At 38.4% G+C, this 14875-nt stretch overlaps 3 protein-coding genes across 4 annotated transcripts; 2 read left to right on the top strand and 1 right to left on the bottom strand.

The window, feature by feature from the left end:
• Nucleotides 1–1053: 1053 nt before the first annotated feature.
• On the top strand, nt 1054–3286 carry LOC141009265 (glycine N-acyltransferase). 2 transcript variants are annotated; one of them, XM_073481772.1, is made up of 5 exons: nt 1054–1634; nt 1729–1836; nt 1922–2030; nt 2587–2713; nt 2819–3286. In XM_073481772.1, exons 1-5 carry the CDS (start codon nt 1557–1559, stop codon nt 3216–3218), a joined length of 822 nt encoding a protein of 273 aa, XP_073337873.1. In that variant the 5' UTR covers nt 1054–1556; the 3' UTR covers nt 3219–3286. The 2 variants fall into 2 exon arrangements, with proteins under 2 accessions (XP_073337873.1, XP_073337872.1); XM_073481771.1 differs by having other exon boundaries at nt 1729–1848.
• mgme1 (mitochondrial genome maintenance exonuclease 1) lies at nt 2455–6065 on the bottom strand. The gene is made up of 5 exons (XM_073481769.1): nt 5384–6065; nt 5039–5273; nt 4832–4964; nt 4510–4640; nt 2455–3491 (listed from the first exon to the last, which is right to left on the bottom strand). Exons 1-5 carry the CDS (start codon nt 5898–5900, stop codon nt 3452–3454), a joined length of 1056 nt encoding a protein of 351 aa, XP_073337870.1. The 5' UTR covers nt 5901–6065; the 3' UTR covers nt 2455–3451.
• Nucleotides 6066–6552: 487 nt separating this feature from the next.
• On the top strand, nt 6553–14239 carry snx5 (sorting nexin 5). The gene is made up of 13 exons (XM_073482006.1): nt 6553–6687; nt 8425–8529; nt 8650–8760; nt 8969–9090; nt 9217–9340; nt 9707–9802; nt 9898–10003; nt 10096–10171; nt 10342–10381; nt 10492–10578; nt 11075–11234; nt 11348–11433; nt 12850–14239. The coding sequence occupies exons 1-13, from the start codon at nt 6652–6654 to the stop codon at nt 12898–12900; spliced, it is 1200 nt and encodes a 399-aa protein (XP_073338107.1). The 5' UTR covers nt 6553–6651; the 3' UTR covers nt 12901–14239.
• The last annotated feature ends 636 nt before the right edge of the window (nt 14240–14875 follow it).

Below are 14875 nucleotides of genomic sequence, written 5' to 3'. Positions count from 1 at the left end.
TGTGATGAGATTGGATTAATATCATACGGAAGAAACACTATTTTTATGGCAATATATTGCTGCCATGCCATAAAGCACAAATTGACAAGAAACTTTTCTTGTCATAACATGAAGCATTTCAAGTAATAACATGATATCTTACTGTTTTAACAATTCACATTAAAATGTGATAACTTGTTATAACACAGAATTAATTTTAAACTTTGTAATTAATACAGAACTGAGAACTTCAGTGTGACAAAAAGGAACAAGTCACTTTTATAGTGATAGCATTTAAATTGACGCAGCATCATGTATCTTACATTTTTACTCTCATCAGATTCTCTCGAAATTGCCGCTCTGCACATATTTTGAGACACACAACACACTGTGGTCTCACTTCATCACACACTATTGTTGTGTACTGCCATGCGTTTACCTGGGAGTCATGTCACAAAATTGTTCATGTTTTGCTTTTCAGAACCATGCGTCATTCATTAAGCCTTGCCGGGCCCTCCATTACTGGGGGGCTTTTGGGAACCACTGAAGTGTTATAATAATGAGTTATCACATTATAACATGAAACGTTAATGCAAGAAAAAAAAGTACATTGTTATAGCAAGAAACATTCTTTATAATGTTATAAGATAATATGAATATAACTTGTTATAATGTAAAAAAAAGACACAAAAAAAAACTACTTGTTATAACAATATTTTTTACGGAAGCCCTAAAGGGCCATGCATTCTGTCGGCGTGTTTGTTTGTTTGAGTGAAGACATACAACGACATTCCGGTTAACTATTTATTTAGAATTGTATCATTAAGCAAGCATGATCATGGACCTTTCTCTGTTAAACAAATCACATATTCCATATTCCACACCTCTGAAACACGCTTTAACCCTTGTATGGTCTTAGGGTCTGTGGGACCCGTTTTCATTTGTTATCAAAAGCAAAATGATACGATTAATTATTTTTTCAAACTCAGACTCATTGGCCTTGGCTCATTTTCTGTGAAGAACATATATCAGAACACATTTATATATAAACATAAATGTGATCTAACAAAGGTAAAAGGCAAATATTAACCATATATGCTGTTTATATTGCTTGTAATTGGGACGAAGTAAACAACTGTTGAGTATTTTAACATAAAATTGTTTGATTGTGTTGAATTAAAAACCCCAAAATGCAGCGGGTCCACCAGACCCACGAACACTGGCTGAATAACAAAAATATGAACACGGGACTAGGGTTAAAAGCAGCATTCAGACGTGGATTTATAGGATGTGGTCTTGAGAAACAACGCGGATCATGCGCTTCTATTATGGGAAAAACAGTTTTTAAGAAACCTAATTAGTGAAGTGAAAGTTTGTGTTTAATCAGCGGGATTTCTTCAGGCGGTACAGAGTAAAGAGTACGGCAGAGATTCTTTTTTTTCCATCTGCAAATCACGTGTCGAAAGTGCAACTCGGAACAAACTTCAGCCGGAAGCATTCAGCGACGGCACATCTTGAGCATCACTGAACCTCAGAAACAGTTTCTGTGATTTTCCAGACTGGAAAAACCAGCAGCAATGACCGTGGAACTGACCGGAGAGCAGCTGAAAATTACTGAGAACCAGCTGAAGGGACATTTACCTCGGTCACTACAGGTGTGTGCAGTCAGGTAGCCTATACGCTGATATGTAACGTGCAAAATCATTCATTGTGTAGCCTTCATTGTAACTATTTTGTTTCTATTTGAAGGCTTACGGTTATTTGGTCCTGCTGAACCGATCAGATGAGGTCAGAGCTGACCCTATAAAGGTTTTAGTGGACAGATGGCCAGACTTCAGTGTCATTGTCTTCAAACCAGTATGTGAACAGGTAACTAATGACCTATTACATACTATATAATTTCTTTGTATTTCCACTGCAGCATCTTTGTTTTTCCTACCAGAAAGGAGATCTCTTTAAAGACACAATGGTTTATGCAACCGATGAAGCTATTCTAGAGGAAACCATAAGGAAGCCCTCTGTAATTGACTGGAGCAGATACCTTTGTCTCGGTAATACAATGTCCCTTTGTTCTTTTCATGATTTCCTGATAATAACATGGAAGTTCTCTGACCTTTTATACTCTTTTCAGCACATTGCTTTTACAAAGTGGTCCTATGATCGTAGCATTAATGAACTGATCTTTGCTGAATGACAAGACAGCACAGCAGGGTCACTCTTTGCACAACTGCGTGTAAGGTGTACATTTATCTTCAAGTTTTATTATCCATATTATTATCCATATAGTCCAAAGTCCTCCCATTGTTACGGTGTGTCATTTCATGATCTGAGAGAGATAATGCACAATTTGTCACAGATTGACAAATCTAAAAGCATACTTAAATATCAGCATTTGTGACTTTGTTGTACTCCAGATACATAAACATTTGCACATTTGTCCTTTCAAAGCAATGTTGAAATAACTTCTCCCCAGACTGGATGACTAGAATCTTTAATGATGATTAAAGAATTCATTATCAGAAATAAAAAGAAATACAAATAACAATTTCACACATTTGTTAATAGTTTTTCCATTTTAAAAAAAAAACTGCATTACGTCTTTCCAAGGAGTCAACCTTCACCACATTGACATATTCAAAGCAGTGGCAACAGAAAAACGTTTGCCCAGCCAGAAGCGGTCAGTCTGTCACGTGATGATGCTGAAGGATGTGTCCAACCTTCCCTCCATAGACAGGTAGAGTGATATGCAGTGATATCTTTAGTGTCTAGTAGTATGTGAATAAATCCTAACTTTTATTAGTTCATTAAGAAACCAGGATTCCTCTCTGTTCTGCATCAGCTCAGGGATCTCACTCAGCTCTCTGGACGAGTCGCACATTGACTTGGTGAATCAGACGTGGAAGTTTGCAGAGAGCGACGAGTCCGTCAGGATGATCCGGAACATGCTCGCAAGCTACCCCTCCTGCTGCGTGCTGGATGGAGACGCAAAGCCTGTGGCCTGGATCCTGACGTATATGTCGTGTGCCATAGGGATGTTGTACACTCTGCCAGAGCACAGAGGGAAAGGCTATGCCAAAATCCTGGTCAGCGCCATGGCTAAGACATTCCACGCTCAGGGCTACCCAGTGTACTGCTTCATAGAGGAGGAGAACGTGGTCTCCTACAGGCTCTTTAAAAACATGGGCTTTACTGAGGATCCCTCATACAGGGCCACATGGTTTTCATTCAATGAGCTTTAAATACCTCAAAGATGGGTTAAATACAGTATATGCATGTAAAGAAATAAATAAATCGTATGACCTGTTAAGCCCCTTGATTGAATGTGAGCTAATTACTGTGCATTTGTAGCACATAAAAGTGGTGAGATTAACAGAAAATGCTAGTCAGAAATTAGGGTGAGAAAGCTTAGGAGGATGTTGTATTTCAGGTCAGGTTCAGTCACCTCGAACTGAAATAACCTGCTTCACCCATCTCATCTTTTTTCTGAAGGAGCACTTGAGGCATGACTGGAGCTGAAATGAAAAAGAAAAAATCTTGATTTAACTGATGTGTATAAGTATTACCCCCAATCAGGACAGAGCGCTCCTTAAAGAGGCGTGCCTGTCTGCTTGTGAATGCACAGAGAGCAGGGTCCAGGAGGGAGGGGATTGCTGACTGTAAAATGGACAGAAAGTTGGCTAAAGCGGTGATAACGCTTACACGCTTACAGCAGCTTTGCCACTGCTCATTACTACAGGCTGAAGTGATGAGACTTCTCTATTATTCAATTCTCAATTACATTTATAATTTCTCCTTGAGTCATCAGTGAAGGAATGTGACTAAGTACATTTACTCCAGTACTGTACCCAAGTACAATTTTGAAGTTGTTTATATATATATATATATATTCCATTTTCTGCTACTTTGTTCCTCCACTCTAAATTTTGGAGGCAAATATTGTACTCTTTATTCCACTACATTTATTTGATAACATTAGTAACTAGTTACTTTGCCGATTTTGTGCTGCATTAATTAAAGATTAAAAAATATAAAAAACTAAGAAACACAGATTCCGATAATCAGAGGGCTGAGTCGACCCATAGTATACAGTATATACATACATGTAAATATGTATATAATTTAGGTGTACTTTTGACACATGAGTAACTGTACTGCCGGAAACCTAGTTTTGATACATAACTACATTTAACGTTGGATACTTTAAGACTTACTCAAGTTATATTCATATGGGTGACTATTAACTTTTACCAAAGTTAAATGTTATTGCATGATATCTTTACTTTTACCCAAGTATGACTTTTGGGTACTTTTTTTTTTTTTTTTTACAACACTGAGTCACAAAATAATTTATCAACTAACTTTTTCGGGTTTTTTGGAGGCAAATACTAAAGATGCGATCAGGAAAATACCATAATCAAACAGTATGAATGCATTTGTTGCTAAATAAAATCTATGATTTATTAAAAACCAAAGTGAAACAAGAATTAAAATTATTTTCAAAGGAATACAAAACTGTTGTCTTTTCTTTACCTCTGTTCTGTGAACTCTTCGAGACGAACCAACCACGTTCTCCAGTACTTCAACATCAGCTCTGAGCTCAACTTGTGAGCATGGGCAGGTGAGCCATCCTTGTAGGCTACTACTATGAGTCCATTTTCAACCTGCAATAACAGGAGATCATTGGGTTATGAGGTCTACAGTAAAATGCGGCAAGCATCACATTTTTATAAAGATTATATATATTATTATATTATAAGTAAGGAATCTGACTTCAGGCTGACAGATAGTTAAACAATCTGGGAAAGACAGTGGGAATTAAAACATCCTGACATCATGTATCGCAGTAGATGACCTGGTATTTGTAGTTGGCATCATTGTTCAAAGCCCCGGCGTAGGCTGCCACCTGAATAGGGTTGTCATACGTGTTACTCAGGAACGGTTTGGGCTTCTCTGAAGTCTTCCAGTCAATAACACACAGTACACCCCTGAGGACAAACATGGTGGTGAGTCTGGTGTAGAAAAGTCAAGCCTACTTTTGTCTGCAGATCAGGATATTTACCTGTAGCGAGCAACACAATCCACAATTCCCAAATAGTTCAGTGCCTCATGTTTCACAGTGCTTTCAATAGCTCTCACTGCACCCACATCTCCCAGTATGTGAGAGATGCTCTCCATGTATCCTTGTACATCAGGTGGATACTCTGGTGTCTCCGAAAGATTCCTGTTCCATGTTGCACCTGATGTCAGAACTTCCTCCACAGCTGAATGGAAAAGCTTCCCTTGCCTAAATAAATCTGAACACAACAACCTTTGGTCACTTTTCTAGAAACCCCACAATGCCCCCATTTACTTTCACCACACCACAAATCAATAGCAGGATACACTGATGTTAAAAAAAACTCACTCTGACTGTATTCCTTGAAGCCTTCCTCTCCCAGCTCTGCGATCATCCTCTTCTTCCATCTCTCCAGGTAGAAGATCTGATCCGGGGACAGCGTCTGCTGAAGGATGCGGGTCACACTCGGCACTGAAGACCTGCCTTGACCCCGGTTTAATGCAATCCGGACTGGCTGTCCTGATTCTGGTTCTTCTATATCAAGTGTCTCTTCGCAGTTTAAAAAGGGGTGAAGGGTTTTAGGTCCCCTCATCTTTGGTCCTGAGGAGGTAGTTTGAGCTTTGACGACAGGTCCATAAATGTGCTCGTCCTCCGCTTGGAGGGTCTCGGGAGTTTGACAACTGACCCGAGCTGACATGACAGACTTCACTAGAGAAGAGTAGCGCCCACTGTCCACTGAGCTGTACGGGCTGTGTCTCTTTGGGTAGTTTAGACAATGACAAGCAGAAAAATAGCTGACAGAGAGAGAGGTGCATTGAGGGACAATGGTGCCTCCAACGGACACCACGCGTTTAAGAACTAACATTTTGGCGACTTTCTCACAACAAACGTGGACGACTGTAACTTAATAGCTAGCAACTGCATGTACGTACAGAAGTTTTAATGTTTTTACAGTATAATTAAGATTTTTTACTTCATTTTAGTGACGGTACTTGCCCCAACATGTTCCAACGAAACTCTTACTGACAAACACAACAGTTTCTGAACGACGCGCCACTGCGGTTGCGCAAACTTCCGGCTTCCGGGCTGTCTATGTGTGTGTGTGTGTGTGTGTGTGTGTGTGTGTGTGTGTGTGTGTGTGTGTGTGTGTGTGTGTGTGTAACGGTAAAAACTACATTACCCACAATTTTTGAGTGTGTCATTGAAATACATCCGTGTGGTTGCTGACTCGGTGGTGCTAATTTGAGTCACTTTCGTTTACTTTTACCGCTCATTAAGCTTCATCTGTTGGTTTGCTGAAGATAACGAAACGTAACATTGTCTAATAAGTAGCTATATGAAGCCTACTACTATATTAAACTACAGGTTAGGAAAATGTAGTGTGATTGATTAGGTTATAAACCAATCACAGCATTTGTCAATTCGACGCTGCCCAGTCAGATTCGCTCTAAGGCGGGGTTTAAATCCTCCGTCATCAGGATGTAGGCGAAAGAAACGGTTTGACAGCTCGTCAGGCGGCTAACCAGTCAGCGGAGAGAGAGGGAGCTTCCTGCATATAGTTTTGTTATTTGGGTTGTTGGCCTGGTTCTTGCCATTCCGTCGATTTCAATCCAATCATGACATCTACCCTAGACGAAAGTAATAAGGAAAAGGTGAGTTAAATGGGTCTTGGCATGTGACTTGCATCCAAAACCAGCCCTGATAGCATTAAGATACGTTAGCTAACATTAACGGTTGCTTTCTGGCTAAGTTGTTGCCGTTGACTTGTGTTGTTTTCTGTCTACACACCGCTAGCCTGTGGCTAAAGCTACAGTGTCAAACTGCATGTTGGCAGAAAAGTGTCGTGTGTTAATGTTACCTATCCTACTGAACGTTTTACAACATGCAACGCTTATTGCCCACTGCCAAGTCACAGAAAAGTAACATAGTCTGTATGGTATTCAGGTACATCTTTTACTACGCTTCCTCCATTAAACTGCTGTATTGCAGAGCTGTGCTGGAAACTGGCCTGTGCCAAGTCCATGAACTTGCGGTGAGCTAAAATGATTAGCATTCTGACAGGTGTTTATATAACTTAATCATGGCCTTCTTGATTTAATTGTGTGGCTTCCGTTTTTATGAAGTATTTATTAAACTTTTTAATCATGTCTGAGGATGGAGTTTGTGGTGCTGTTGAATTATATTGTGTTATACTGAGAATATGTACGGTTAGACTACAAACTACAGCCTCAAAAATGTCCACAAAGACAGATACAACATACAAGCTGAACATGATATCTTTCACGATGGGTGTTCTACCTAACACACTGGTTTAAGGTTTATCCTGTCAACAGGAAAAGTAAATAGCAAACAATGTTCATTCTTTCCGTCATAATATAACAGATCTACATGGGTGTGAACCTAGCTATGATGACACAGTTGGCATGAAGTATTTGCCTACTGTTAGATCCAAAACTAAGTCCCTACAGGCTATTTACCCAACACCACCCAGATGCTTCAAGCACTAAACTCATGGAAGGATGATTTTTGCAGTACTACAGTTTTGTGTATTTCTGAACCCTGACAGCCCCTGTGCATGATGGGGAAAAAGTTTTTTGAGAATATTGATGAGCTCTGTGGATTGAGACTGTTCCTAGCTTGACATGTTTTCTGTTTGTATACCTAACATCCCACCTCACTTTGTCTGCACTGTGAAGTTGTAGCCACACTGGTGGGTGTTGAATCAGATAGAGGGTGAAAGCTGTGGGCTCTCAACACTTCTCTGAATTATTTTGTATACTGTAAAGTGAGGAAAGACTCCAGGCACTGAGGATTTGTAGATACTGTCATGTGAATTATGGATACTGACTGACTGCATAACAATTATTCATGTTATGATCTAATATTAAAAATGCAACTGATGTGAGCTTTGCTTGATCAGCGTCTCTGTTGCATGTAGGCCCACTTTTTTAAAGTACAGCCCGACCAATGCTCGATTATTGGTCTGATACCAATATTACAGAGTTAAAAAATCCTCTGTTGATATATCAGCCAACCTATTTGCATTGATTGCTAAAATGTGGATATCAAACACTTGTGACAAAGATATGTAAGGGATACAGAATATTTTACAATTAAACAATAAACTTTATTGACTGGGCTTTAGTTCAAATCCTCATCTGAGAGGCAACAATGTAGATGAACTGTGATATTAAACCAAAATAAAGTGAATATGGCATTCATGATATTTTTCAGAATGATGATCAGATGAGTTTTCTTACATTCCAGAACAGTAAAAACTAAAGGACCACAAACCAAATATGTACATGATAAATTATATATTTTTGTGTGAATACATAAAATCACCCAGTTATATTTTTTTATAACCTTGCTGTATTCTTTCTCCCTAGTTGCGCTCTGTGTCTGTGGATCTAAACCATGATGCCTCTCTTCTCATTGACATTCCTGATGCACTCTGTGAAAGGGACAAAGTCAAGTTTACTGTCCATACAAAGGTAAAAAAAAAAAAAAAAAAAAAAACAGCAAAAAATAAAATACACATTCTAACACATAAACTTACAAATATTCTATAACTGTATTTGCTGATATGCTGACAAACTTAATTCTGCTTCCAGACCACACTGAGCTCTTTCCAGAAGCCAGAGTTCTCTGTTCCCAGGCAGCATGAAGACTTCATCTGGCTGCATGACACTCTGGTTGAGACGGAGGACTATGCTGGACTAATAGTGAGTTGGACATCTCGCAGACATGACCCACATAAATAGACAGAGGCTGTAATATCACTATTTGGATTTGGTGCCTACATACTTGTTTAATAAAAAATAAAAAGAATCAATTAGTTGTTGATTTGAAAAATTTCTAGAAACATTAAATTATATATTACATATTAAGACCATTTAAACTGTCATGCATTTCCTGCTTTATCATTTATAGATTCCTCCAGCACCCCCGAAGCCTGACTTTGAGAGCCCGAGAGAGAAGATGCACAAACTGGGGGAAGGTGAAGCCACCATGACCAAGGACGAGTACACTAAAATGAAGCAGGAGCTTGAGGCGTAAGTGTGACACTCAATCAAAACGCTTATGTATCCTTTGGAAAGCATCATGTTAGATCCTTTACCAAAAAAACTTCTTTCTGTATCTATTATCTGTGTCATGTATGCCATTTGTTTTCTTTACAGCGAATACCTGGCTGTGTTCAAGAAAACTGTCCAAGTGCACGAAGTCTTCCTGCAGAGACTGTCCTCTCACCCCATTTTAAGCAAAGACAGAAACTTCCAGATTTTCTTAGAGTATGACCAGGATGTGAGTTTCTCATAATGCTGACTTCCCTTCCCGAGTTGGTCGGTTGGAAAGAGGGGAAGTGGAGTTTACTGGAGACTTGTGACACATGGCATACATCCTGCTGTGATCAGCAGTTATGCTTATCTATGTTGTCTTTGTTAGTCAGTAGCTGTGGTGTTTGCCAACAGAGCTCAGCTAAGAGTTAAACACTATATATAAAGACACAAATCTGATAATAGAGCATAGATGCATGCAATTGTCGACTATATTCTGACTCATAATGATACCCCACATTAGTTCCCACAACTTCATATAATGAGCTTTAACAAATAGGTTAAAGTCCTCTCATAGAATTTAATGTTTCCTTTCTAAATTCTGTCATTGTAGCTCACTGTGAGAAGAAAGAATGCCAAGGAAATGTTTGGAGGATTCTTTAAAAACATGGTGAAGACAGCTGATGAGGTCCTTATATCAGGAATAAAGGTGGGGCTTCTTTATGATCTGCTTACAGTATTACAGAAGCAATGTTCTAGCACTTCCTCAACTACCTATTGTCTGTGTGTTTGTTTCATACACAGGAAGTCGATGACTTTTTTGAGCAGGAGAAGACATTCCTGCTCGACTACTACAGCAAGATAAAGGATTCCACTGCTAAAGCAGAGAAAATGACCCGTGCCCACAAAAGTATTAGAAAGTTTTTTATATTACCATATTAAACAGGATTGTGAGTGGAATAATACGATTTTAGTTTTGATTGCTAATTTCTGTTATTGCAGATATTGCGGATGATTACATTCACGTCTCGGCCACTCTGAGCAGTATCTCTGCTGATGACAGCACCGCAAATAAGAAGTGAGCATAATACATAATGATTTTTACGGACATTCTTGGTGTCTTTTTGCTTCATTTTTGGACTGTAACAAATCAGTGCTTGTATGGGTAATTTATCAAAAGCTGGGGTGATAATATTAGCTGCTAATTGCTAATTGAGTTTTTCACATTGTGGCTTATTTTTTCCTCAGGCACCTAGAGAAGCTGGCAGACCTGTTTGAGAAGCTCAGAGTAAGTAGAACTTATCAACAGCTGGTACACCTTTTGTAAATATTTGTCCTGATTTTATAAATACATTGTTGTATCTCCTGTGTATTGTATCTGTATTTATGTCTCTGCAGAAAGTGGAGGGAAGAGTAGCATCTGACCAGGAGCTGAAGCTCACAGAGCTGCTGAGATACTACATGAGAGACATCCAGGCTGCCAAAGTAAGAGATGTTTTTTCTTCTGCCTTCATTCGATGCACAGATTCACAACTATATTACTTGTTGATGAAGTTGACATATTGCTTTATTTTAAACACTTAATGTGACCCTTTCCAAAAAGACATAACAATACTCATCGGAATAAAAAAACACTGCTATTTATCACAGATCAGGAGTCAGTGTTAATCTTCCTTATCCCTTTAAAGTTAATCTGAATTAAGCTTTAGGGATAAAGCTGAAGAGAAAGTGATGTGCATTACTCAGAGCAGCCATCTTCCAGTCAACGTGTTATCAGACTGATATTTCAAACGAAAGTGTATGTATTTCTCTGACTTTCTCCTCTTAACATCTGTCTTTCGCAAAGATTTTGAGTTATTGCAGGTGAAGCTTAATAGATTGTTCAATATTTTCCAGATGAAGACAAGTCATCCCTAAAATATTCTTTAGGTTTTTTATTCATTCTTTTATCCCTCATATTAAATTATCTGGAACATTTCAGGACCTCCTGTACAGGCGAGCCCGGGCGTTAGCCGACTATGAGAACTCTAACAAGGCTCTGGATAAGGCTCGACTGAAGAGCAAGGACATCCCTCAGGCAGAGGAGCACCAGCAGCACTGCCTGCAGAAATTTGACAAGCTCTCAGAGTCTGGGAAGAAAGGTTTGTTCATCCATGCAGAAGAGATGTAGGTTCAGTCTGTACTTGTTACCTTGTGTGTAAAAGTGGTATGCACTGTGTGAGTTTTTTTTAACTGGACTGTTTTATCCTCGTAGAACTCACCAGTTTCAAGGGCAGGCGTGTCGTGGCCTTCAGGAAGAACCTCATAGAGATGGCTGAGCTTGAGATAAAACATGCCAAGGTGAGCAGCACAATACAGCCCCCTGCTGCTTAAGGTTGGGTGTGAGTTTGTGTGATTTGGTATGAAGTATGGTAGTTTTTACATTAATGAAAAATATTCTATTAACTTACTATAGGGACATAAACTTTATGTCTATGTAGATGAAGTATATTAATCAATTGTTGTCACAAAACCATGGTGTCATTAATACATGTCACATGCACCAGCAAACAGCACCAGCAGTAATATTTTAATCATTGTCATTGTTATTATAACTAATTACAAAATTATAATAGTTGAGATTACAATACAAAAGCAGTTCATTAAAATAAAGTTCATGAATGTTCTTTTTATTAGAATATTATAAATAAGTTTATTGCAAGAAATCCTACAATTAGTAAAACTGCCAAACAATCAGTTTAAATAAGTAAAAATAATAAGAGTGTATATTAGATTCTTCCACCATATTTTTCATTTCAGACAACAATATCACACATTGCTTCTTGTTGAAAATCATAGGTAAAAATTACGTAAAGTATGAGTGATGTGTTCCCAGTTTATGTGTAGAGAAATGTTTGTACATCTTGCCCAAATGTTTTGGCATTTGCAGATTCTTAACAATTTTCCAACAGGCTGGGTTTATAGCAGCTTTCACCTGATATATAGAATGTTTATCTGCAACAGAAAAGGTATCTGCTTACAACATTTGTCACCTGTGTCAGCAGTGGTCTGTTGTTGTCTGCCTGGTCAGCACTTGTTTAGTTTGGCTTCAACATTTAATCATTTGTTGAACTGAAACATTGAAGTGGTGAGGTGTGGTTTGAAACCCCGACAAAATGCTGTAAGAGTGTCACTGAAAGATGTAAATGATCGATTATTTACTAATTAAGTTTAACATACTGAGTTCTTGGTGCGTTTAATCATTACCACTTATTCATTGTTAGTGATTAAACGTATCCTTAAATGCTCCATAAAACGAAATGTACTTCAAAGTAAAAGGATTTTTAAATTAGAAAGGAAATCCAAATTATCCCTATTATCCATATCCCTGTATGCATGTCATTTTAGTAAGTTTGTGGCTTTATCTGCCATTTTCAATAACGAGAGCAACTCACACAAGTTAAAATTTGTCTTATGTTGATGGGTGTCAATCAGTGAGCAGAAACCCGGACTGAGTGACGGTGCTTACATGCCACAGCATCCCTGTTTCTTTTTCAAATCATCCAACAAGCTTATTCAGTTTAATAAAAATCAGGATAATGATTTCAGGTTTCCGTAAGAACAATACAGTGTGATGTTTATATGTGTTATTGCATGCAAACAACAACCTGGGATACCAATGTGCGTTTAAGTGTTTTATTGTCTGCCCTCATGACTTAGAATAAAACAGACTCTATTCATCAGGAATATTAACACTGTTGTCCCCTGTCTCCACAGAACAATGTGACTCTATTGCAGGGATGTATTGACCAGCTCAAGAACAACTGACATGTTTTCCAGTATTCCTGTCCTACCATCACCAAGTGACCAGTCATAGCAAATGGAAACCTGGCGTCCCCGGGGCCTTGCATGGACATGAATCTAAGCCCTATCTCTGCTCCCACCCATGGGTCTGATGCCACTTTAAAAGTCTGCATGAGACCAAGTGTCTCGTAAGCAGAGTGTCTTCATGTTTACAGAATCCTTTTCCTCTGGTCCCTGATCCATCCTGTTCCATTATTTATGGAGGTCTAACTGAATGGGAATGCCTCCACAGAATGAGGTTGCCAACATTAAGGTCTTCCATTACTCTGCAGCACCAATACAGCTTTTTTACTTTATTTCTTGTTTTTTCATTTTTATGTTATGCACATACTAAAAAAAATTGCCTTCTTGATCATATTTCTCCCATATTCCATAAATTCTGACTCTAACCTCCTCTCATGTACACTTCTAAATACCTATTCTGAAAGGCTTCGAGAATGTTTTCCGCATTGCCATAAAACCTTCATTTTATGTTCCTTTTGGGGCTTTTTTGTTTGCTTATGGAGCAGCTTTACAGAAGCAAAAAGAGTGCCTGGAAAAAACATTCTCGGGCTCTGACATTAGAGTACAACCAAACTCACCCTCTTTTACTGTAAGCAAACTCATGACTGACTTAAAAGACGAGACCGATCATCTTCAAGTGTTTTAAAATAGCTGCACTTCACCTCAGGAATGGATAGCTGGATTGCTCCCCAATTTTGGTTTGCGAGTAGTAGGCTCAGATCCCATAGTCATCAAAAATGCACAGTAGTTTTGCAACAATGGATGAATCATAGAAGATTTCAGCAAGAGGTTGGTGAGAATAAGTCGAACAATATTTTTTATAAAATCAAAATCAACGTTAGTAATTACGTCTAGTTTAATTTGCACTCCTAATTCCCCTGCACAACATGTATTATGTCTTTTGCAGCTTCTTCACCCCAGCCACCTCTACCCACTCACTCTTTCCTTCTCATTGTGTAATATTTGTGTTTTTCTTTTATTTTGCCCTAAATGTCCCTTTCTTACTGATAGGGTCTCATGTATCAGACCTGATATATTTACCAGATCTTCTAAACACCTTGTTTATTTTAAACAATTATTAAAAGAAAAAAAAAAGATGCACTAAGAAGATGAAAACTACTTTACAATCACAACCAGGCTAAGCGGAGTGTTAAAATGCATTATAGTTTTTTAAAGAAATTGAATGTATTTCTAATGGATTCCAACTGTGTGAATTCCTTCACATGATGCTTTTCTTACAGAACATTAGCATTTTATAAATTTGTAATAATGGCATTGAATAAATCCAACTTTCCCAAGATTGATCTGAGCCGTTCTGTTTTTGTTTTAAGTGTTTTTAGCTTATTTTGTGACAGCTATTCTTTAGTCCTTACAAGCTTTCTGTTGTATCAAAGTACACTGAATCTGTATTTTAAAACAGCCACCTTTTGCACCACTAGGTGGCGATATCCATCTTTTTTAACTGTAACCTGTTTCCATAAAGTTTTAGTGTGTGGGCCCTTGAATTTAAACACAGCTGTATGCATGTTTGTGTTAAATCCATTGACCGCAGTGGATGCTGGGATGGGACCGTGTGGTGTATTAGGTAAGCTGTGAGGAAATGCCAGCGTGCTCATGGGAATCGGCACCACTGAAATGCACAGTTTTATGTCCTACTTTTTGAGCAGCACTAAGCAACAACGTACACAAATAATCTGCAGTGAAACTCTGAATATGTCCGAGGTCATTAATCAAACACTTTCTGCTAGAGTTTGCATTATCCTCAATGTATCTATCTATGCTATGTATATATGTACAGACGGCACAGGAAAAGGACATGTTTTTTAGCATTATGCCACACTTATGAAGGAAATACTACTGCTACAAGGTGATTATTGGAAAGAATGGGAACTGCATAATAACGCTTCATCTACCATCACTGAAGTCTACATGGATG

The sequence above is a fragment of the Pagrus major genome, chromosome 15 (assembly GCF_040436345.1).
Source record: "Pagrus major chromosome 15, Pma_NU_1.0".
Lineage (NCBI taxonomy): Eukaryota > Metazoa > Chordata > Actinopteri > Spariformes > Sparidae > Pagrus > Pagrus major.
This window is presented reverse-complemented; position numbering and strand designations above follow the sequence as displayed.

Coding starts and splice junctions, on each gene's coding strand:
- LOC141009265 (XM_073481771.1), top strand. CDS start 1,557: ATGACCGTGGAACTGACCGGAGAGCAGCTGAAAATTACTGAGAACCAG. Junction 1,635..1,728: donor ATTTACCTCGGTCACTACAG/GTGTGTGCAGTC, acceptor TTCTATTTGAAG/GCTTACGGTTATTTGGTCCT. Junction 2,031..2,586: donor GAGCAGATACCTTTGTCTCG/GTAATACAATGT, acceptor CGTCTTTCCAAG/GAGTCAACCTTCACCACATT.
- snx5 (XM_073482006.1), top strand. CDS start 6,652: ATGACATCTACCCTAGACGAAAGTAATAAGGAAAAG. Junction 8,530..8,649: donor AGTTTACTGTCCATACAAAG/GTAAAAAAAAAA, acceptor TTCTGCTTCCAG/ACCACACTGAGCTCTTTCCA. Junction 9,803..9,897: donor TCCTTATATCAGGAATAAAG/GTGGGGCTTCTT, acceptor TTTCATACACAG/GAAGTCGATGACTTTTTTGA.
- mgme1 (XM_073481769.1), bottom strand. CDS start 5,900: ATGTTAGTTCTTAAACGCGTGGTGTCCGTTGGAGGCACCATTGTCCCT. Junction 4,965..5,038: donor GATTGTGTTGCTCGCTACAG/GTAAATATCCTG, acceptor GTTTGTCCTCAG/GGGTGTACTGTGTGTTATTG. Junction 3,492..4,509: donor GAAGAGTTCACAGAACAGAG/GTAAAGAAAAGA, acceptor TTTTCATTTCAG/CTCCAGTCATGCCTCAAGTG.